Source organism: Fringilla coelebs, assembly GCF_963513975.1.
Source record: "Fringilla coelebs genome assembly, chromosome: 4".
Lineage (NCBI taxonomy): Eukaryota > Metazoa > Chordata > Aves > Passeriformes > Fringillidae > Fringilla > Fringilla coelebs.
Window position 1 is genome coordinate 40906836 of NC_140032.1, and position 25183 is coordinate 40932018.

Here is a 25183-nt window from a genome sequence, read left to right on the forward strand (position 1 = left end):
ACATAGACATTAGAGTTTTCTCCCTCCCTCCCTTCTCTTTCCAAAACTAAGAAAGGTTTTCTGAGATTTTCAGTGCATTTTAAAATTCTTATTACAAGATCATTATTTACATACTATATTAGGGCATCACAGCCTGACATTGATTATTTTCAGAGTTTCATGAAAGAAACTGCTGATAGAAAGAAAACAAAATGCAACATATTATGGCTGAATGAATTTAAGATACTCGGCAGTACAGACAAAAATGAGCTGCTTTGAGGAAATTAACCCATTCACTTGCAACAATTGTGTGGTTTTCCTGTATATACCTGTTATTTCTTTTAGTCTTTGTCTTTAACTAAGTGCATTAGCTTCTCTAGCACCCTGTTCACCTTGCCACCCTGTCTTGAGCAGTAAGTACCTAACAGCAGCATTTCAAACAATATTTCAGCAAACATTTCATCTTACAGAAAACGCCCTCCTTAGCAGACTGCCAAGTGTTGATGTTAGCAGTATAAACTGGTTTACTGTATTAAGTACTTTTTTTTTAAGACTAACAGAAGTAAGACTTTGCTTTTTACTTAGAAGTAAAATTATTAGTGGGCAGTACCTAATGATGGCAAACATCGAGTTGAAGTTCTTGCATTCTCTGCAGTGTAGCGCTATCTTAATGAAATGCTTAATGATCTTCATTCTTTTCAACTGGTTGGTTTCTCTCAGAATCTCAGAAGCCACCCAGAACGTTTCTTGATTTATCACCTCTTCAAACCTTTTTAGATTAGTGCAACCTGTCTTTGATTTGAGTTTAAACAAGTCATCTATGTATTCCGTGGGTTCGATATTACGGAACAGCTCAAAGTTCCTCATGGAGAGTTGGGTAGCCACCTCAACAGTACTGAGCTGGAGGAGGGAAATTTGGCTTTCCCTTAGCAACTCTTGGGCATCTTCATCTGAACAAAGGGTTTCTGTTTCCATGTTGTTCTTCAGGTAATACCTGTAAAAACAAAATTCAGAAAAAGACGCTAGATACAATATACCCAACTAGTGTTGAGAGTTACAGCAATGATCCAGTTGGAATCCGAGAATAAAATGAACTTCACCAGGCCCAGGTTTTAATGAGACGTCGCATAAGCAGCAATGCATTGCCAAGAAACAGAACATTAAATAATTAAGTAACACTCCTTTTTCAAGACTTGACTTTGACTTGACTTTGACATAAACTGGCATCACCAGCTTTAGCTCAGTCTCCATCTTACCTGCCACTCAGCTGTATCCTGTCAGCAAGCTTGGAGAGCTGATCAGGGAGCCTCCTTTGCTTGATGACACCCTCAGGTGTGACAGAGACCTCGCACAATGAATAGGCATCAGGGGTTGCAGTCAGGGCAAACTCCCTGATGGCCTGGATGACCACTTCTTTTGCTGTTGTGTCCTTGCTGATCATAATGTAGCGACTTTGCTGGTCTGCCTTGAAGACCCGCAGAACTTGGTCTGGTAAGTCTGGAAAAAAATTACAAGCAAGTCATGCAATTTAGTAAACAAAGAAAAATAAAAACTCAGTGGTATAAGAATGAGCAAGTCACATTGAGTTTAATTATTAGTGTTATCAGTTTTTACTTCAGTAAAAGTCCTGATGAAAAGCTAGGCTCTTACTGATAAAGGATACCTTCAGTAAAAACTAGTTCTATTACCATCCAGGAAAAGAAGCTAGTTAGGCTATAAATGGAGCAAGCCACAAAAATAGTATAATATTTTCAAAGTTCAAAGTTTGGACAGACAAACTAATGAGCATGAATATATTGAAATCCAAACCCATTGATCCACTGAATTTTGGTAGTTATCACTGTATTATTAGAATGAATAAATAAATAAATAAATAAATGAAATTATACCGGTATCCATCACTGGGTTTTTTAACCTCAGGTATTTTTAACTGGCAAGTATTTCAAATAATTTAATTTCTTCCCTCTGTTAGAAATAAGCTTTTCTAGTTGTGTGAAGCATGAGATCTATTCATTTTTCTTTAATATGTTTCTTCTTAAAAATAATTATTTTTTTTAGATTAAAGAGGTCATACAAGCAAGAAAATATATAATAATAAAAAGCCTTCTAAATTAAGGCTTCTGAAATTACTATCATGAAAATATAGTGAAAAAAACCCTGCCAAATGAAAACATTCACTTTGGTACAAGTAGAGGTTTTTTTGACAAGACCTGAATGTGCATAACGTGTATTCAAGTTACTACGGAAAGATCTATTCAGCAGCAGAAATCTTGTGACAAAAGAACAGAACTGAACACCTCCCCACTGCTCTTGCATGTTTCCAAAATAATAATTTGGAAAGCATTAAGATGAATCTCTCTGATATGAGTTCATTTACATGCCACAAAGGCTTTTAGGCTTAAATATCTTATTTTACAAATTTCATGCAACTAAGCCTGTAACTTTGAAACTCAAAGTAGGTTTTTTGCAGCTTGAGAAGCACTAATACTAGAACACACTAACACTGATTACATCCTCAGTTACACAAAAAATGTAACTGATCATTACATCATTACAGGCTAGCTTTTAGCCCTTCCTAAGCATTTGAGTCAAACGCACAAATACTTCACAATAAGCAAGCCAATTTTGCCTTTTATCACCAACTCTACACTGACCCATCTTCCTTCAGTAATTATCTGAAGAGGGATACAGAGTTGAATATTTTCTGAAATATTTTCTACATTTTTTGACATCTGGAGGAAGGCAGATGCCAAAGACAAAGGCTTTTGGAGATGTTGTTAAAAACCAGACCTGTCTCCAGATCTTGCTGCCTCTTGCTGTTACAGAAATATTTGCCAAAGAAATGCTGTGAAGTTGAGAAGCTGCTGTAAACAATACCAAGGTGAGAAATTGTTTAACAGTCCCTAGAAATAAAGTGTTTTGTGCAACAAGAAAATAACCTGCTCTGCTGGGTCACCGAAATCAATATGAAGAAACGCAGAGGACAGCAAATAGAGGAGTCCCATCTTTGCACTGCATTTTAGCACCCAATTTCTCAGGCTGCCTACCTATCAGAGCTGTGAGGAAAAGCTCTACACAGAACACACAGACGTCTGCCAGCAAGTGAAATGATTGCAGCTATAGCAATGGTAGCAAGTAACTCAGCCCACTAATTTTTAAATAAAACACTTGAAGAGAATCGTAATCACCCCCCTTCACTGGTTTTCAAAAAGGAAAACTGGAGTGGCAGGCTGAAGAATTCAATGCTCTGTGATAGGAATCTAGTCCCTTAGAAAGATTGTGAGGGGAAAGAAAAAATACCAGTGACTGGCAGTTCATCATTACTCTATTATTTTGACTTCTAATCAAATAGCAAAGGCAGCGCAAGAAAAGAGAAATCAAAGTGCTATTGAACATTTAAAAATAAACCTTTAAAAGTATATTTGAGACAGCCTGATCCAATCAGAAGGGAAACTAAAATGACTTCTTGCAGATTTCAAGCTGTTCACGCTTTCTCCTCAAAGACTACTCTTCTAAAAGGAGCAAGTTGTTTTATTTTTTATCCTGAGGGATATTTCTCAAAGTCTCAAAGGACAGCTGCTCTACCCATTTCTCTTTCTCCTCCAGTGCACTCAATTTCTTGCAATGTGCCTCCATTTCCATCTTTAATTTAGACCAAGGTAGTAAAAGGAATTAAAACTGCAGGCTTTAATTTTTTCAAGTCTTGAAATATATAAAGACATATAATTCAACTCTTCTATATACAATGTGGCCATCTCTAAAGTACTTAAGGTTTATGCTTTTCATTTCAAGCCCCCTTTTCCTTCCTTTCCACTCAGGAAAAAAAAATTGACTTAGAATTACTGTCAAAATATTCAGTGTGGGGACATTCAGACAAATTTTAAGGAAAGAAAAAAACCAAAGAAACAAAAACAACTTTTTTTTTTTTAATGAAGTAGAAATACATTTTCTACAAAGACACGAAAAAACTGTTAAAACATTGGAGCGATGGCATTACATCATATTGATCTCCTTTCCTCAATGCAAACAGCTGAACCTTATTCATTTATTAAGCTTCTCTGAACTTCATCTGTAATTGAAAGGTCTTTAGGCCCGCAATGGCTTTCCTTCTCATGGAACTTTGTGTGAGTTGCTTGAGTCAGCAATGCCCACAGCTCTGGAAGTTGGCCACTTGCTGCACTTAGCATTAGCAATTTAATTACCTAGAACTGTCTGGTCTAGGTAAGTGGCAAGCTAAAGAAAGGAATTTTCACCCATTTCCCATTTATAGAAGAAGTCCTGATGAAATGCTATGCTCTTACTGATAAAGAATAGCTTCAAGATGTTGGACACTAGTCATTGGAGAAAATACAAAAAACCTATCCACCTTCCAAGTCTCTCAGGATCAATCTTAGGCACTGGGGGAAAAATCACAAACCACCTCCTTGCAATCTCCTCTAGCCCTAAAACACCTGACATGGAGTAATGTTCAATACCACAGTTTCAAGCACAATGGTTGCATCAACTTGGCCAGTGTGTAGGCTGATATTTAAGCAGCATCTCTTTAGCTAATCCATTAGGTAATGTTTGAAACCCCTCAGTGTTAGGAGGGCACTGAATTTTCAGTTCTACTTTTGAGTAATTCTCTAAAGATTAGGTTAAAATAACCAAGTGTCTGCTGAGCTACCATCACTATATCCTGCTCCAGAAGCTATATTTTAATAGCAAAGACTTGGATACTTAACTCAGGAAAGGTTTCCCACTAAGAACCTTCCTGCAGCCAGATAAGAGCCCAAATCCCAACCCTACCAGGAGCTCCAGCTAAACCGTTTTCATAAGATAAGGCTCTCAAGCTCCTCATAGTCTCCCCCTATTTCTCCCTCATTCACTCCTGTGCTTTGATCCTCTCTAAATATGTTCATTTTTTATCTATTTCAGAAAGGGATTTTATATTCAAAGAATTTGGCATACAGCTGTAGGGCAGGATGACTAACAAAAAACTTTGAAACTCTGTCCCTTACAAATGTAGTACAAACTGTATAAGTCTGTTCAGAGAAAGACTGAAATACATGTCTTGTATCCCAGCACAGTATCCTTTCCCTTTACTATGAGCTAATGATCTGCTATGCCATTTGAAAATATTGCAGTCTTGAAAACAATGATCCACAGAGGCAAATTATAAAATATCAAGCAAAGCAGGTTTTTACTGACCAAGAACATTCAAGCAGTAAGAAGCACTCTGTGTACAGCATAGATGAAAAACTGACATTTATTGTATGTGGGTAAAGTACATTGTAACAAATGTAATAAATCCTCATGCATGAATATGTGGCTAATTTGTGTATGACAGCAAACAGTTAATAAAAACTCACATGCCTCTTCAGACTCTACAAATCCACACAAAAAAAAAAAAACCTGAACTATGAGAGGAAATTAAAAGGTGAGGAACTACAATAAGAAAAGGATCCTTACCTGGAGTAGTGTTAAAGTCCAAGATGCGGTGATGAGACTGCAGCAGGTCGGGATTGCTGGATGACAGGGTTCCACTGACAGGTAAAGCAGGAGGAATGTGCTTTGTTTGCCTCAGTCCTACAATGCTGTCATCCTGAGACTGGCCAATTCCAATGTCACTGCATCCAGAAAGAAATAAAGTCAGGACTTACAGACATTCAGAGATTGGCTCTACTAGATAGATTCAGTGATGTCTCTATTGCTGCATTTTCATACTTTCAGTTGTTGATACAGCAACTGCTATTTAGAAGTCAAAGTTCTCCAGACAACAGGACTTGCTTTGTGAAGAGTACACTCAGAGTGACTTGATTTGCCTGCTCACACTGCCAGAAGATCCTCACCACTAAGCTCTCAGGAGCTGCTAGGCTCATTTTTTAATGATTTTGGTCAACATGTTTGTTCAAAAGGCAGTACACATCTCATCATTCTTGCACAATCCCATCACCCAAACTGTGAGTAATACTGCTGTCCCCTGTTTTCAGGCCTGGACTCCACAGATTTTTTTTTTACCCTTTCACAGACAGGATTTGCAACCAAATTTGTGATGTATTGTAACCATATAAAATCTTTCAAAAGACAGATGAGAGAGGGTCATTTGAGATCATTTGGTTTTATCACCCTGTATCACTTCTCTGAGCTTCTCTTCACTCAGTGTGACTGAAGTGATACCAGGTAAAGCTAAGCTAAACAGCCACACTTGGGAGCTATAAGTATCCTCTCCAAAGCACCTGGCAGCTGTAAATAAAGTATTCTGTGATAAAGGTGAAGGGTTTCATCCATTAAATTGTGTAAGGCAGGGTCCCACAGGAGGTCAGTAGTGCTAGATGCCTCTGAGTCAGAGCTATCATCATATTATAGTAGGCACTGATTTGCTCATTGCTTCTGAGTTCATAATAACATGAAGCAGAACACCAGCCACAAGATGTAGAGCTGCAGACAGCCATTGAACTTTATCTAAATATACAGATCAAAACCCTTAATAAAATACTCAGAGGGTGCAAAATGTTGAATAGCACTCACTCTAGAAAGCAAAAAGCATTAAAAATGTAGCAAGTACAGGCAAGGCCTTTCTAAAACCCAAGCACATCTAAATCTGTATCTACACATTTAAATAAAGCATAAACCAGAATTTAGACTTCACCTCAAATGTTACAACTAAGGCAGTCTAGTAAATTAAATGATGCAATACAAATGACCACTTGTACCCTAATGTTGGGCACTTAAGCCTTTGTCTAGTGCTCTATCCATCCTTGGAAAACCTAAACAGAAGTAATAAAGGCTAGATAATTACCCTGATAGCTGTTACAGCACCAATATCCTTTTGTGCTTACTGATGAATACTCTACCCCATGCACTCTTGTACCACTTCTTTAAGTGCTATGAATTGAACAATAGTCTGGAAAACTAGAACAGTATCTGAGTACTAAAGACACATTTTTTAATGATATGAATACAACTGCTTTTGAGAAGGCAATGTATGGTAACTCTTGTATTTGGGTTTTCTCATTGTTTTGCTTCTAAAAAACAAGATAACTCTGTATTACCAGAACACTTTTATGAATTGTAAACCTCAAGCCCACTGGAAACAGATATAGGATTCTCTCTTAATCAGAAGTTAAGGTGAATCTGAACATTTCTATTTTCATACTTCCACATCAAGCACAAAATACTGTGCCAAGCAGTGATAACCTGCTCGGTACACAGCACCTTCATGCTAAGCCACAAGCAAATAAGTCTTTCACTACAACCAAAAGAATTGCCAGCATTCAATATTAGGTCTTTCAAGCAGGCACCAATCCACATTAAAAAAAAAAAAAAGAGTAAACAAAAAACCCTGCAGCCCTAGTACCTCAAAATGTTTTCTGGTGCTTCTAAACTACTATATACCAGATTTCAAAAATACTGCCAACAATAGTATTTTCTCTAAATTCAAATCAAATTAAGACAGTGTGAATCTTATATTAATAGTTTCACTTGCATGATGCACTCCTTTTGCAGTTTTATATAACCTTATACCTATCCTGTGCGTCATGACTGAGGCAGCTTCAGTAAAGTGGATCAACTCTGAAAATGTTAGCTTTAAAAGCAAAAAGTGTGTCTAAAATTGCGCTCGAGTCTAAGTCTTCATATAAGAAATTGGAAATCATTTACTTTACACTCAGTCTACTCTATTTTTAAAACTCAAATTAGAATCTGAGTTCTAACTTATGCAAACAAGTCATGAACTCTAGAAATATCAGATAAAAATGGCAACACTAAAAAAATCCAGGTCCCATGAAGATCTACTGTTAGGTAAAATATTTTATTATGCCAATGAAAGAAGACTGTGGTTCTAAGGAAACAGCATTTCTATTGCTTTCTGTATGCATCTGCCATGCAGAGAGACACTAACATTAACTAAGAAATAATTTTCCTGCTGAATGACAAACAGGGTAGAAGGGATAATGAAATGACACAAGTATCTGAATGCTGCTTCCCTCAGAACACAAAATCCCACAGCGCATCCCACTGCAGGGCTGCAGAGAGGAGAGAGACAGGGGCTGCTGCTCTGTCTGGGATGCTGCACTATGGACCAGGCTGCACTTTACCAGAGAGGGAGTTGGGGATCGTGTTTAATCCTCTTTTGGACCAACTGAGCCTACAGACCACAAAATCTCTGTGTCAGAAAAGTAACCAAGGAGCTCCAGTGGAGATTGTACCTGGAGCCCAAGAGAAGTCTCACAGACAGTGAAGATTTCCCTGTAGGTGCAGAGGAAATGGTGCTGTTAGCTCAGTTTGGGAAGTTATTTAACCTTATTGAACTAAACAGCAGGACTGAAGGAAGGCATTATCTCCTGCTTAAACTGATTCATATTTGATACTGATTTAATGTCTCATGAAGCAGACAAGCTCCCTCTAAGAGCAACCTCACCCTAGTTTAAAGATTGGTTTTGTCTGGGTACATCCTCCAGGCACTGGAGCCTTCTGCAGTATTCATACTCAAAAAACAGTGGACAGTTTCACCTCTTAAGCCAGCCAGTGAAGTCTTTAAATGCCTACTTTAAGTAAATCAGCTTTTTCACCCTTCTTGATTTTCTTATATGCAAAAACGTGAGACTAGGTAAAGTCCCTTAATATATGCAACACCAGTAATTAAAAGGAAGAATGAGATTGATGCTTTTACACAATAGGGGAAAGAAAAGCACAAACACTAAACTCTATAGCTACAGATATCTATGCAGAAACTGTGCAGACAAAACCAGCTGAATGTCAACAGGCTTTGCAGACAAACTGCTATATATAACACATAAAGCAGAGCTAGCAAAAAGAAAATAAAATAGGTCGAGTTTTTCTGACTCTTACCCAAAGAGGTCCCTGCACAGAAAAAGTGTAAAAATGAAAAAAAATCAAGAAAAAAAAAAAAGAAAAGAAAAATCAACATGAAAGTTTTATGCAAATGTTATGAACCATAGTGACCAATGCAAAAAAACAGATCGAAGTAAGCACAGCTCATCAGAGAAACAAACATGTAAGACCAGTTAAACGAAGGAAATAATGCTAAAGACAAACAACAGAAAAAGAGGATTTACAGGTTCTCCTCTATTGAAAGGTACTGCCATCAATTAAAGAAACAGCCATTATTTGTGTATAATAGTTTATATTAATTTAATAATCCTATTATTAAAATTCTATATATAATTTTCAGAATAGTTTTCATTTAGTAGGCAATATCTAACATCAGTTAAGCAAACTTTTTAAAGTAATGGCAGGAAAAAAAGCCCTGCATTTTCAGCACAAGTGTCTTTTTTTTTAATTTACATGGAATAGTTTCTTCCTTAGTGGGACACAGGAAAGAAAAACACAAGAGAAAAGACTGATTGCACAACTACCCTCTACAATTCATTTTCCCCCCCTCAATACCATTTGCCTTGGTCAACAACCAGGTCCCATAATATCATATAAAATTCACTCTTTTAGTGTTGCCAGAAATTTTCAGAACTCCATTTCTAAAATGTGTTCATAGAATAAAAGCTATCAGATAGCATATTTAACTTTCATTTTAAAAAATAAAATTAAAAAACCACACACAATTGTATCAAAGAACCCAAGTTAAAATTTTAACCTCACTCTCCTTACAGAAGTACATAAAAATTCTTATAGACCACTGGAATGTGGATACATTGAAATCATAGCTCATACCAGCCCTTAGTAAGTAACCTGCTTGCAGAATTATTCTGAAATAATTTCAGTTAACAGTCCTCTTAAAAGAAAAAGGGAAATGGCATAAAGAAGTATTTGTGTCATTACTTGGTCTATAAGAAACAAAATACATCTAAATTGATGTCAGGAGCTGCACTGTTAGCAGTCTATGATTGTTCAAATATTCAGAATGGTTTTTTCTGGTATTTTTTTCAAATATAAGCATGATTTGTATCAATAAATAAAAAAGTTAAATCCCAAATTATAAGTTCATTAGGAATTCTTATAATTTAATGCAGAGGAAATATTTAGGAGGAAATGAACTCACTTGTATGGTTTCTGAGGCAGAATGCTGATTCGAGTCTTGTCAAGTATCTTCTTTAACTTATTTCTTCCCCCAACTGTGTTGGCTTTACTTTTCTTGTTTACTTTTTCTAATCCTATTACCTGCTCCACATCAACAGCAAGGTCAGGGATGGAGTAACGACTCGCCTTTTTAATATCACCAATTTTAGGCAGGTGGGGAGCACCATTTCTTTTTTCCTCTGACAACCTTGTTAAGAGTTCTTTAAAAACTGCACAAGACAGAAAAAGGAAGGTAAGAAAAAGGACAAAAATGTAAAAGAAACCTCTGTGCACCAGACCACTTCAATATTAATCATTAAAAAAAAAAAAGATTAGGATATTCTGTCAATTTCAGCATTAAATTAATTCAAAAACATTTTTGCTTTTAAAAATAACATTCATTTTCTGTAGTATGAATCAGAAAAACAGTTAATTGGCCCAGCCTAGAAGAGAAATACACAGGTGTCCACATGGTTACAGGGATGGTATCAACAGAAGGAATTTGACTTTTTAGTCTAAGGACAAAGGCTTCTGCAGAATAGCAGCAGGTATAAAAAGAGCACATTAGACAAAAGTGAGATAGAAAACTAAAAACAAGAAGAAAGTTTTAAACAGAGAGGCAGCAACAAAAGCTTTCAGATGGACAAGAAATTATTAGCAACAGCATCAAAAAAGGAAAACAGCAACAAAGCCATAAGGAAAATAAAGCAGGAGACTACTGAGACACCTTGGATGTTTGATAGGGCTGTTGTATCCATCTGCCAGAAATAACAAAAGACCTCTCATTCTTCCTCAGCTCCCTAGCAAAGAGTTATCTCTGAGGCAGAAATATCTGATAAATTTGTAAATTAGTTCCTCTACTGCAACTTTGAGCCTCAAAAAAAACCCCAATACATTTAAATAAATCAAACAAAACTGAACTGGAGAGCGAGTCATGTATTCTGAGTGTTAGAGGAACTCTCCATAAAAAAATGGAAAAATCCTCTGATGACTTGATTTGAAATAATAAATAAAAAGTGATAATTAAAACTAAGGAATTGTAGAAAAACATAGGAACAAGGGCAATTAACTAAGGATGAGCATTAGGGGCTATGTTTTACTGTTATTTATTAATTTTGTCCTTAATATTCTCTAATATCTAAAGGCACAACAAATTACCAAGAGACTTCAAAAGCTTGAAGTAAGACACAGAAGTGGAGGAGAGTAAACCCAGCCAATAATGTACTGTTGAATAGGACTTAGATGCTGGAGAGAGAAGTTAGGTACAGATAAGAAGATGCCATTGAAAAAAGGAAACTATTCTTTTGGGATTTCTGGAGAAGAAATTCTGCATGCAATACACAGAAAGTAACTGCTCTGGAACTGCACTGGAGGCACAAGGTAGAAAAAAATTAGAAAAACACTTCTGAAGAAAGGAAGATCAGGTTTTGTCTTTAACATAGTAAAGCAACACACAAGATTCAAACACCCAGTGTGAGGAGGATAGTTACAGAATTTATAGCTAGAGAAACAAGAACATCCAGCTAAAAAAGCATGTCCAGATATATTAAGAAATGTCTCAAATTATTAGAAATAACTGAAATATTAGAATCTTTACTGCAAAGGAAAAAAAATCAAACCAAACCAAACCAAAACAAAACAAAAGGCAACGAACCAACCAACCCCAAAAAAACCCCAAAAACAAACAAACAAAAAAAAGAAATAAAAAAAGTCCCCATGAAACAGATTTGACAAGAGACTTTTGGAGAAAACCTAGGCAAACTAAATCTTCAGTCAGTGCAGTGATGTGCTTGGGTAATATTTTGCCCTACTTACTTGTGATGAAGAACCTGATCCTGAAAGAGATACTCAAGGAACATATCACTAAATTGTATAAGTAATCCAAGTACACAGTGGTAAAAAAAATCAAACTAAACCCCCAATCTATTCATTATTTATGATGCTAATTGAGGTCCTGAGCTGCTTGAAGATTCTTCCATGTGTCCTTTAGTATTTGTTAGAGGGAAATAGGTAGAGAACAAATACAGAGGGTAGCAAGAATCTTTTCACCTAGCTGGCAGGAAAGGTTGTAATAGCCCTGAGCTTGTTACCACTTAGAGTGGGCTGAAAAACTACAAGTAAATTCTGCAGACAGAAGAAGACCACTGATCAGCTGCAATGCCTGAAGAGACTTCTTTGTTGAGAGAGAACTAAACATTGTATATACAAGCAGGTTTTTCAAGTTTGAGCTACATGGTCACAATAGCCCCTCTTAATCCAGAAACATACACTTGTGAGAAGGAAGTCACTTCATGTAAATCCCTACTCATAAATTTTTCTTTGCAATTATGAACCAAGGTATTTTAGGACCGTCATGTTTCCTTTTTCTATTCTGTCCAGTAAAAAAGAGTTTCAAACAAAACTATTTTAAACTAGTAAAAAAATAATTTAGGTCTCTATCAAAACAAGAATGAACAATGCAGATAAACTTACCAAATAAATTGGTTTTCACAGTGATAGACAGATGAGTGTTATTTCTAAGGATTTCCATGGCTTTTGTCAACTGAATGTTTTCAAAGTTTTGACCATTCACTTCCAATATCTAAAATTCAAACAAGTTTGAAAAATTTTCATGCAGTGAAGAGAAAGGAAACAAAAAAAAAACAGGGGAGGGGCAACGGAGGGACACATTTTAAAATTACATACCTGGTCACCACGTTTCAAGCCTGCTTCTGTAGCTTTGCTCCCAAAATCTACACTGTCAACAAAGATTCCAAATCCCTTTTCTGACCCTCCCAGCAAGATAAAAGGCAAAGGGGCTTCTCGAGATGGCTTTGTTAAGGTTATCAATCTTCGTTTAGCTTTAGCAGCACAAGCAATATTTAACAGCCTCAAATGTCCACCCATTTTCTAGAAGAGAAAAGCATAGTAAGTTATGTATAACAACAGCCTGGCTATTCCCTGCTATCCCAAGGTGTCAGAAAAAAACCCTCACTCTTACCTCCCTCTCCAAATTGTTCTCAAATTCTTCCAGAAATCGAGTCATAGCAGGATCTCCTTCAAAATCATTGAAGTGATTGTTCACCCACAGCAATACTACCCGTGTAACCTGAAAATTAATCAATACTATAAATATATTGCTGGCATACTCAGAACAACACTCCTGCCAAGTCCTTTAAAAATATTGGTCATTACAAGCCCTGTAAATTTTCACTGGAATCTTAAATAATACATATCTATTATTATATACTATATTACTATACTATTATATTCTTATATACATGCAAATCAAACTTCACTAATATGCAATTATATATCAGGAGAATAGAAAAAATTAAGTGAAAGCAATCAATATTGCTTTCATTTGTATAAGCCATTGTATGCTGTATTTCATAATGAATGCTGCAAGTCAGAAAACACTGGCTGTATAGAATTTTATTAAGTAAGGAATAGTGCACACAGGTAGAAGGCAACAAGGTAGATCCATTTCTGACTTATAACAATTTCCTGTTCATGTACATTTCCAAATCTGCTTAGTTCTCCAAGCACAGGATCACAAAGCTTAAAATACAGCCTAATATTGGCTCTTGAATCTCCTAAGTCTTTAAATGTGTCACCATTAACTTCATTTACCTCTGTAGAAGGGCTCCTGTATGTTTAGAGAGGCAGGAAAAACAAGATATTGCAAGAAGCAGGAAAGAGGTTTTAACAGCAAAACCAGCAGTTCCTTTCCTTAGAGCCCACCTTTCCATTTACACCCCCCTTTTTTCCCTCCACCAGCTACTCCCCCCAAGCAATGATGATAGAGCTGAGAAGAATCTTAGCTGGTATTTTACAGTTTCTTAGGAAAAAATCTGAAGAAATACTACTAATTAATACTAATGAAGGTAAAGCCACAAAATAAGAGCTGCATTTTTTAAAACTATATGTTTTTGCTTATAATATTCTCTCTTTTAGTATGTGATTTGACCTGGAATATCAGCAGCAGTTGTCCTGACAAAAGAAAAGTGTTTTGGTGTCTTGAATTAGTATTGATTTATGCTATTTTTAAAAAGTTGCTGAATCCAGAACAGTTGTGCCACTCAATGCTACCTCTAAAAATACAGCTGCATTTCTTCTTTTATGCTGGGAAAGTAAATCAGTAGAGATAAATCGCTAAACATTTCAAAACCTAATGCTTAAGAACAAAGTCTCATACAATTTAAAAGCCTCATACTAATTTTAATTAGTGCTAAACCCCACCCATTCTTCCTGTCTGCATAGAATCCAAACCCCTACAGCTGCATGCACTAAAGGTCTGACACCAGGCATGCAAAACCAATCCCTGCCACCCTCAAAGTTTCTAAGTAGTTTTCCTTTTACCCTGGAAAGGAAATTAATTCAGAAGAACTGCTGAAATTAATGACCAAACGAACCAAGCACTTCAGAACTCCTCAAGTTCAGATTCCAGCTGAAGACAACTAGCCAGCTCTACATGCTGCAGCTTCCAGCCACAGGAAAATACTTGAGATTTCTGCACCTTTGAAATTGAAGATGAACTTCATTCCTGTTAAACAGTTTTGATATTTTTTATTACTGTGGATGACACTGGAAGATCCAGACAATGTCAGGTTAAATTTAGGGTAATTTCAGATTATTAAAATTGTCTGGGAAGTCACAAGCTGCACCACGCACTGTCATTGCTGCTTTTAAAGCTGGGACTTACTCATCTACACCCAGAGGACACTGAGCTGGGAGGAGTTGAATGCTGACTTCCAGAGGAATGCCATTACTTGTGTCACAAATCAGGAACAGCATTAAAAGAGGATTAAAGGTGTAAAATCAAGTAACTTGCTGCAGGGCAAAATCATTGCTAAGGCTGAATGTCCAGTGTCCCACTCTGAACTCCTGAGTACTCATCATCCCCAGGAAGTTCTACTCACCCCTTTCACCCCCCTTACTGCCTATCAGCACCCAGTACAAAACAGCCAAAATCTTCCAGATTCCTTATTCCCTACTTGCTTATCTCCACTTGTCCCAAGCTGTTCCCTGCCTCTTGCCTTTCTGTCAGTGCTACTGGAGGTCAGAAAAGGTTGGTTATTGAGGCAGCAGAACAAAGAGCTGTTCTGTGTTCAGTCTGATACAAGCAACTGTGCTGGCTCATGTTTTTAGAGGCTGAGGGGACTGTCCATTGGAGGACAGGCAACATAACTTTAAAGATGAACTCCAATATTATAGTTCTGAACAGTATTAGCTGCAAAGCCTACCCTCTGTCATATATAAGGTCCTTCCTTCAAGGCACAGCTATACTAACATTTCTGGAAGAAATACCCAGATTTAAAAAAAAAGCTCAAAACCAAATTTCTCTTTTGCTGTACTAATATAATTTTCATGGTTTCAAATTTACAGAAAGAAAAGGGCATCTGGAAATTTTTAGAATTTTTTAACATAAGAAGAGGTTGCATACAAGAGGAAATAAAGCAATACAGTTTGAAGCAAGATAAAGCCTCAATGGCCAGTGGGCCAAAACTGGATGTGCTTTATTCTTCCATCATGGAAATTTTGTTTAGGGAAGAAGATATCTGATTGCTTTCTTCTGTTTGGGTTGGGCTTGGTGGCTTTTTTAATGCTTCATAAAGCACAACAGATTCTTAACAATGCATGAATTTTCTACTCTCTTTTTAAAAAAATCCCGTTTGCCACATTGAATTAGCTAGCAATACGTACAGAAAACACAGAACTTAGTTATATGCTCAAACTTGGAGACACAATAAAATTCTACTGAATTACATTAAATAAAAATACTCACTACTGGAAAAAAGCTTCCTGTACATCTGCAAGCAACTAAGTTGTAAAAACACAGCAAGGCAAAACATGGGCAATTTACCTTGCATGAACACAGTAATATTTAAATAAAATAAAGGAAAACATGTTCTTAGTTTTAGCCATATATTCTGCCACTAAAATATGCCACCAGCCATTTGTATCTTATTCAATTTAGTCATTCTCTCTAAAGCATATTTTATTCTTATTGTTTATATTTCAATGCAAATGGCAACAATACATGATTCAGGAGATTTTCACCTTATCCCTGAGGCTGGGGTCATTGAACCACTCCAACAACTTCTTGCCCACTTCCATTGGGCTGGAAAGAAAGGTCCTATACGTCAACAGGAAGTCTTCTATAAATGTTGGATCTACCACAGAGTGCTCTTCCACCAAATGCATTGTTAACCTTTCAGCTGTTCCCTATTGAAAGCAAAAAAAATTGAAAAACCATACTTATTAACACATTTTCAACACATGCAAATTTGCTTTCTTCTAACATACCGAAGACTCATCGCACTAGAAATACTGCCATCCATTAACTGATGTGCTAAGCAAACGTAACAGCTTGACCACTGTGTTAAGAAATGTAAAAAAATTTAAAACTATGTAATTAATCTCTATAGAAATCACCTAGTTTTCAACATGCATAATTGTTTTTAAAAATCTAGAAATAGTAACAGTCCATTTTCAAATACTTACTTCTACAATATATATCTCAACTGATCCTGCCCCTAACGTGCCAGTTAAGATGTTTACAGAACGCAGACTTTTTCAAGAGACTCCTTTTTTTCCTTTTACCTTGATGACAATGTGGCCTTTTCTCGTTCCAGTGCGGTCCAGCTCCCTGTGCTCCTTCACCATCACAATCTCCCCTTCCTCTTCCACCTTCTGCATGTTCTTTTCCACTTGGTTGAGGATGCGGCAGTAATCCTGCTGGGCTATGCAAACAAACTGGAAAGAATCACCGCGCACCAGCGTTAGAAGGTTGTATCTTCAGAGGAGCATTTAGACTTAAGGTGCAAGTAGTGAATCAACAGACAAGAAAAAGTAGCTCCTCAACCTGCAGTGAGCCTTTCCAACAGTTTTTGTCTTTCCTACAGTTCAGCTGTAACCAGCAGGTGAGCAGACAGGCACAGTACTGCCACTACAATCCTGCAGTTAGAGGAGACCAAGATCCATCAGAGCAATACGATTTAGTAGCTCTGACCTCCTCACTGCTGGAGATGAAGCCCAGCTCTTTTGTGGTGTTTAGAAGAGTTAAGTGAAAACCCAGCTTTTATTTTTTTGTGCCTATTGTTTTGGTAAATAATCTTCTTTTTTTATAGCTATTTTATTGAAGTCAATTAGTAAGAAAAATAACATTTATTCAATTAATTAGCGCAGGCACGAAGAAAGAAATTACTTCTTGGCTTAAAGCATACAGCAGGAAAATTATTTTCTACAATCATCAGTTCAGCCAAGAATAAGTGCAAGAATAAATATCTTAGGAATGTTCCTAATACCTACATTATGCAAATATAATTAAGACCAACCATAGCAAATTGGAAAAAGACTACATTGTACACAAATTTTTATACGCCTGCCTCTTTTGGAGGGCAAGATTAAACTGCCTTATTGTATGAATTTGGGTATTTAACTGAGAGGAACAGTGTTTCTCATGGTTGAAAAGTTGTTAAATCCTGATGTACATACTTAGGAAAAGGTCCAAGAATCAGAGAAAGTACTTTCTCTTTAAATTCATTTACACACCATTTCATTTTTCCAGCAGCTAGTAGTAGCTGAAACTGATGTTCCACAGTTTGGATTTGCTGAAAACATTACTCCAACAAGAAACCATTTATACACATTTTGGGAGTTAGATGGGCAAGCTAAACCAGGTGAACACACATTTTCACCCCTTTCAAAGGTCATCTACTTGAAGCTAATTATCCATCAGGACCAAGCAAAATGCTTAATTCACCCACGGCTCTGCTATAATTTTCTGGATGGGAATAAGCAAATAGCAACCACATAACCAGATTCAGCCAGTAGTTTTATGCTATGAAAAGCATTATTTACATCTGACTGCTTGTATTACAGCAAATATCAAGGCTTTTTCCTTGAAAGGTCAGATTAGCCAAAATTAGATCTTTCACTCAAACCACAGGAGATAAAATTTGTATTACTCTGATATTCAGTAGCTGAGTTGAGTAAGGAAGAATGGCTATTAGCTGCAGAAGAAAAGGATCCTGTCATGGCTAATGGACCTTGAGATCCTACTAAGGACCATTGGAAGCAATGGATGTATGGCTGGTGGCCCTCACCTTCTGGAAAAAGCATGTAGAGAAACATCTTCATGCAAAATGATCCTTTACACAGATAAAGATAACTCCATTTCCCAGACTGTGGGTATGCAGGACCCATATTGCCTAACTACTGTCCAGGGATACCCCCTGGATATTTTACATGTATTTACTTTAAAATAAAACTGGGTCTCATTACTGAGTTGCACTACACCTGTGTGGTGTGAATTTGCATGTACCACAGGCACTCTACCTGGCAGTCATCCACTTTGGTTCTCATCACTCCTTTCATGTACTCCTTTTCCATGGTGGGAGAAACACCAAAACTGTTCCCCATGCACAATATCTCTGTTCTTCCATCAGGGTACGTCACCTCCACAGAGCCATTCAAAATGACTGACCAGGAATCCAGCTACAAACCAAACATTGCAGGATACATGAAGACCAAATCACTTAACATTTTAATATCATGCTATATAAATGCAACTCACACAATTGTTCTAAAGCAAAAGTTATTTTCTAGCACCTATTAAAAATTTTAAAAGCTCATTTTCCTTAAATGTACAGCTATTTCCAGCTCTAGAAAACTGGGATTTTGAGTTCATCTTTATTATTAAGAGGTAATGTAAGACTGTGAAAACAAAATAGAGGAAGTTTTAAAACAGCACTTGAACACTGAAATAAAGTCCCCAGGTGAGCTCAAATAGGCAGGAAGCATTTTGTACAGTACAGAGTATATTTTCTGTTTTTATTGCTTAAGAAATGTGTGAGTGCTTAAACAAAAGCTTTCAGAACATCCAGAACAAAAAGAGCCCCAATTTACCTGAATGTTGGGTGTTTTTTTCTCTTTTTTTTTCAAGTAACAAAAGAGGACCTTAACTGTGTGGAATCTGAGATGTTTGGTATAATAGGAGAGTCAAAAGCAACTTATACTGACCTCTTCCCCATCGTTTAGTACAATAGTTCCTGCTCTCTCCACAACTGCAAACACCATTACAGCACAGAGTTCTCTCCTCACTGACATTGTCATGTTGGCAAAAGCAGGCAATTGATGCATGAATTCCAGTAGTTGTTCTGAAGGAGAAAAAGCCCACTGAGTCGTGCATGTCAAAACAACAAAGCACAGTAAAGACAGTTCTTCAGCAAGATGCCTGAGGCTGCTTAAGCTAAAATGCTGCACAATCGTTTCTGTATACTAATAAATCATGTACAGTGGCCTGTTTTAATTACTGGGTATTTTGTAGACACAGACTGGCTGGGCATATCATCAATAGAAACCCTGCAAAGTAAAAGTCAGCATAATGGAAGGATTGTAATGTAACCAAGAGCTCTGCATACAACCAATGATATTTTTAATACTCCAGTCAGGGCAATAATTTCATTGTCACTAGAACTATATAAAACACAGCAAGACAAATTTCACAAAGCTGAGCAAGTTGTTTGGTAAAGCCAACACCTCTTAGTCTAGGCTTATCAGTAAATGGTACTTGATCATTGTCTGGTGGTTTCACAAAGTTCCTTTCAGATGGACCAGAAAGGATTACTGTCTTGAAGGTGACTACTGCTGCTCTGTCTTACACCTGTACTTGAGTTGCACTGGTACTCAACAGTGAGCTTCTGGTATTTTCATGTTTTTATGCAGTTCATAACTACAGAACTTAATTTTAGCAGTCCTGCCAAGTGATTATATGCCCTAAAAATGTTTTTGTTTCCAGTTTGATCTAAAATGTCTACTGAAAGAGTTCAACAGGAGCCCATCTTTCCCCTAAGTTTTTATTTACTCTGAATCACAGAAAGGTTGTGGTTAAAAGGGACTTCCAGAAGTCATCTGGTCAAACCTGCCTGCTCAAGCAGGCAGCTTCCCAGGAACACATCCAAACATCTTTTGAATATCTTCAAGGAGGAATACTAACACCTCTCTGGACAACCTCTCCCAGTGCTCAGTCACAGCAGAAAAAAAAAGCATTTCCTAGTGCTCTGATGGAGCCTCCTGTGTTTTACTTTGTGCCCCTTGTCCTCTCACTGGGCACTACTGAGAAGACTCTGGCTCCATCATCTTTACACTCTCAACTCAGGGTATTTCTACACATTAATGAGATCCCCTGAGCCTCCTCCAGGCTGAACAGCCCCAAGCTCTCTTAGACCTTCCTTGCATAAGAGATGCTCTAGTCCCTTAATCATCTGATAATCAACCTTAATCATCATTTAGTCATACTTCAATAAAAGAAAAATATCTCTCCCAGTGAAACAGATTAGATTAAAATTTGGATTCTAGTTCTGCTTTGCTTTCAATGTGTTTACTTGTATGTTAACATAGCAAATTAGTTTGATTAGATGCACATTTATGTTAAGGTTTTAAAGGCTCCAATGTTTGCAACAAATGTCAAGTCACAATGTCACAACTGACAATTAAAAATATACTGTGAGAAGCAGTGTTGACATTAATGTCACCTTTGCCAAGGTTCTGTCTGTTTTCCAGTTTTCAACAACATCTCCTTCATAAACCTGTTCTGATATCAATTAGGAGCTGAAGCTTGAGATCAAAAGGGCCAGCAAGTAAGAGGTTTCACCCATATTATATGCATTATTCCTTACTTGTTCACATTATAGATATACAAAAAACAATAATAAACACTAAAGTTATCAACTACAAAGGCCAAAGATTAAAATAAAACCACAGGCTCAAAAATTAAGTTTTTGGAGGTGAAGAAGAACATGTTTGACAATATTTTACTACATTGCAATACTTACCAATGTCATCATCTGTCCTGTCTATTGGGTCTTTCTCCAAGCAGTCTCTTACAATATCCCTACTCATCAAAGGATCTGATGCCCTTTCAATGTCTTCTTCATCATCATCATCCTCAGAATCCACTGCTGTCTCTGGCAATCCACTGAGATCCATATCACCAGCTTCACTTTCTGTAGCCTAATTAGTGCATAAACAATTAAAAAAATATTTAAATATGTTCTTTACTGCTGCACTTTTCTGGTTAAATGTACAGAGATGAATTCTATCATCTAGCACACGACCCAGATTTATTCAATATTTTTATATTGCTTTTTTTCTTTTTATATCTTTTTAAAACAACTAACAATTTATCAATCCAAACCCACTGTGTTTAAATATGACTTTTAACATTTGTTTCAATCAGTCACACAAACAAAGAATTCAACAGACATTACTTAATCTGTGGGTCTTGGGGGGATTGAAGGCTATTACATTTCAAGCAACAATGTCTTGGACTGTTAGCTGAATATGATTTTTTTTCAATAAACAGCTTTCATTTGACAATTTCTGTGCTCACCCCAAATTTACATTTTCAGACACTTAGGAAAGCAACATAATTTTAAGCAGACAGTTTGAGGAAATAAGAACAGCATCAAAATGCTACAGGAATTTTGCTGTCTCTCAGTCACCTAGGACTGTACTTTTGTTATATAATTCCAGTTGAACATGGTTAAATATGGCTTTTGATTGCTGATAAACTGCCTAAGAATTTACAGATGCAGAAAAATTGCAAAGTCATTGCTTAAACACCACAGATGGACTATCCAGAATATCTGTCAAACTTAACCTCCCCCAAACTGTATAAAAATGAATTAAAATGTAGTCCAGATATAGCTTGAGGTAATTAATACAGCGCCTAAAGGTAAATATATTTTAATTTTATATTTAAATATTTCAAAAATTATTGAGTTTGAAGGCTGAACACTTTAATAAATCCCACAAACATTTGTCTGTCATGGCTGACACGGCTGCTTTTTCTCAGAACCTGATTTAATACCACGGCAGCTGCCAAGGCTTAGCTCTGACAATTTTTAAGGAAATGCAAGCTTCTAATGAGCAAGTTTTAAGCCATGGCTTGAGAAATCCAGCTTCACAGGCCTTAAAGGGATGGCTTGTTTCTGAGACTGTGGGGGCACACAATGCATTCACATCTACTTTAAAAATACTACATGGGACAAACACACCTGCTAAAGCTTGCCTCACTGATCTATCTCAGACTGGTAAAAAAGACAACCCACAAAACTAGGTCACTCTCTGAACACAGGCAAGGTAAGAGAAATTGCATTGGTAATTTTGTAGAATCATCTCCCCTATTCCTGCCTCCCTCTCTGTGTCTGACATCTGTTACTTTAATGCCACTATACACAGCCACCTCATGAACAGCAGCATATGGCTGGAGATGGATCAGGGGCAGCGAGTGAGACTCTTAAATGCTTCTGTCCTACAGCACAACACAGGCTCTGTAACTGGGCCTTGTTAATATAAAGAAGCATGACAACAGCATATATGTAAAATTTGAATTAATCTCACTTTTTGAATTAATCTCACCTTTTGGGTTGGAGTTTTTTTAGTTGTTGCTCATTTGGGGGGTTTAGTGGCTTTTTTGGGTTTGCTTTTGTCAAGAAAAAATGCTGCTCATTTTTTAACCAGGAGAAGGAAAGATGTTACTGGCATAGAAACAGATCCCAAAACATAGCACAGATAGCAGTATTTTATGAGCAGTCTTACTGTGTTTAACATGCACATTCCCTGTGATACATTTGAAACAGCTGCTGTAACTACTCTTTCAAAATAGCCTTCATCAAAAGTGACTGGTGGAAAAATTAGTGGTGATGAGTCAGTAGACACACAGCTTATGACACCAATCTGTCAGAATCTGAAGTCTCCAGCAGTGACAATTCCAGTGACACTGGGAGTGATTCACAGTCAATTTTGCAGACCTTCCCATCACTAACTAATGCCCCTCCTACCTGCCCAGATTAAGCTCTCTCAAAAGCACATTAGCAAAATTAATGCAGACCTCAATTTAGTCACACAATGCTAACATAGACAAGAAACTTCCACCTATTGTACAACATCTGATTATTAGAAGATAAGTTATTTTACTGTCTAAAAGCAATTAAACAAAACTGGAAAACTCTTGAAGCTCTATTATCAAGAAGAGTTGATGTTATTTAAAACAAATTCTCACACTGAATTAAATGTAATTTTGGACTCAGAAAACACTTTACAAATACTACTAAAGGCTACAAGATTCAAGATTTCCCAAAGATGATCACTATTTACACTCGCTGTTGCTTTTTTTTTTTTTTTTTTGACAACTGAAGTTATTGGTGCATGGAAAGCAACTATTTCTAATTTCCTATCAAAAACCTGAACCATTGAAACAAAGAAGCTCAGCACTGAATGCAACAATCTACAAAGTAATAAGGAAGTTCGTTAATTTAGGACACCTTTAAAAACATCTTTAGAAGAAAAAAAATACATGTTTTCAAACAACTTTCTGAAATTGCTATGATCATGCAAAAGATAGCAAAGAATGACAAATTCAGCTTTTCTGCATGACAAAACAAAACAAAAACCAAACCAAACAAGCTCAACCCCCCCACCCACCCCCACAACCCCACAAACAAACAAAGAAAAACCAACCAAAAAAACCAAACCAGAAAACTAAGAAAACCTCGAGGGCTCCTTGCATTTATACATCACAAATAACTTTTTTAGGTTTAGTAGCAGCACGTATGATGTCAAGTATTCAAGGTCCTCTTGCTGAGACGTTAAACTCCATGACCCAACTACTCTGAGTGTTTTTGTACCCCCTTCTGTGTGAGAAAAAACAAGCATGTCTGCACAGGAACCCTTGGTTACTAAGCAATAGCCTTGCATCTGTCTAAGATTAAAGGGGAAACCCCCATGACTTCCTTTGGGCATAGGGGATCCCTTATGAACCACAGACAGCAAAAACCCAAACACAAGATCAATATCCAGCAGAATTTGTACCACAGTCAATCATGAGGCTTACATCTTCTCAGGGCATGTAATCAAGGATAAAATACACCTTGGAATTGCCATTCTTGGGTGCATGTTGTACTTTGCTTCTTGGGCAATAAGAGAAATTAGTTTCACTTAAATAAATCTGAAAAGGCTGCATGCAAGAAAAATGCAAGAAAACTGTTGGTAGCAGCCTGCAGTACAAAACAATGTCTCTCCATAGTCTGAATGCCAACTGCGAGAGCAAATTTCCCATGTCATCTTTCCATTTTCTGTAGAGAAAATTTTTGAAGCTTCAAAGCAATTTCATAACAGAGACATCCTAATATTTTATTTGTCACATCACCAACATGAGAGTTAAGAGACTAAGACAGACGTTTTCAAGCCTGAGTTGCAGTAGTATTTCATATTTGACACCTAAGGAGAATCTGACTAATTTTAAGCAGAGGCTTTGAAGGTTAATACTGCACCAATAAAAAACTAGTTGCTTCAACTGAGGAGGATCTTGAAACCCAAACACACTTCCAGATTTGAGTGATAACAGCTAATTAAATAAGTACTGTGAAATAACCAGGGTAAAGATGTGAACTGAAAGAAGCCTTGTCTAAGTTCTTGGTTAGCCTTTGGTTCCTTGACTGGCATGAGGAAGAAGGGGAGGAATAAGAAAAGAAGAATAGCATTCATTCTCCCTAGGTCAGACTGGGGAAATGGTAGACCCTTCTGGTCACTTGAGATTGACAGGAGAAGAAACCAGTCAATCCCAACTCTACTGGTCTTTGATTTTTTAGGTGCACCATGACAATGAGCAAAGTGAGAGAGGAGATGGACTACATGAGCAGCTGGAGGAGATGACTTCATTTACTGCCTGCCTTCCTCCTCCTTCACTGAATTTTTGAGTTTCTTGAGAAAATAGATGAGAAGAGGTTAAGGGCGATCTCTGCCGTTACACAACCAAGTAATTCTCACTCCAGTGAAACAACTGCTTCATCACACACACCCCACCCTTACCAAGGGAAAGAAACTGGGAATACTTGGAGAGCTGCTTATATGCCTGGCTCTGGTTTAAGTAGCCTTCATGGTTTTCTTTCTATACTGGTTTTGGAAAAACTTCCAGCTGATGGTAACATGAAGAGAAAAAACTAGAAAACCTGTATAAGTAACTACACTAACTAGTGATTTCTTAGTATTTTTAACAGACTATTTTAACCTTTACTTTTCTAGAAATTTTAATTACTTTCTTTAGGAAACATTCTATCATTTTGAAGACTGAATTCCCCTTGTAACTATTGTTACCACCTAAAATCAACAAGCCAAAATCTCCAAACATGCAAGAGAAAAA

The 25183-nt window shown here is 36.9% G+C and overlaps 1 protein-coding gene across 9 annotated transcripts in view; it reads right to left on the minus strand.

The window, feature by feature from the left end:
* The window catches only part of RAPGEF2 (Rap guanine nucleotide exchange factor 2), a 183738-nt gene that overhangs the window by 16560 nt on the left and 141995 nt on the right, over positions 1–25183 (minus strand). For all 9 annotated transcript variants that reach the window (XR_014616117.1, XM_084204639.1, XM_084204637.1 and 6 more), the window contains 12 exons: positions 20814–20991; positions 19000–19136; positions 18316–18474; positions 16579–16731; positions 16036–16200; positions 12974–13081; positions 12679–12882; positions 12466–12574; positions 9977–10223; positions 5431–5588; positions 1236–1476; positions 590–973 (listed from right to left, as the gene is read on the minus strand). Coding sequence is in view for 8 of the 9 variants with exons in the window: in XM_084204639.1 (XP_084060765.1) it covers positions 590–973; positions 1236–1476; positions 5431–5588; positions 9977–10223; positions 12466–12574; positions 12679–12882; positions 12974–13081; positions 16036–16200; positions 16579–16731; positions 18316–18474; positions 19000–19136; positions 20814–20991 (2243 nt within the window). In the remaining variant the exon portion in view is untranslated. The remainder of the gene's footprint in view (positions 1–589; positions 974–1235; positions 1477–5430; positions 5589–9976; positions 10224–12465; positions 12575–12678; positions 12883–12973; positions 13082–16035; positions 16201–16578; positions 16732–18315; positions 18475–18999; positions 19137–20813; positions 20992–25183) is intronic.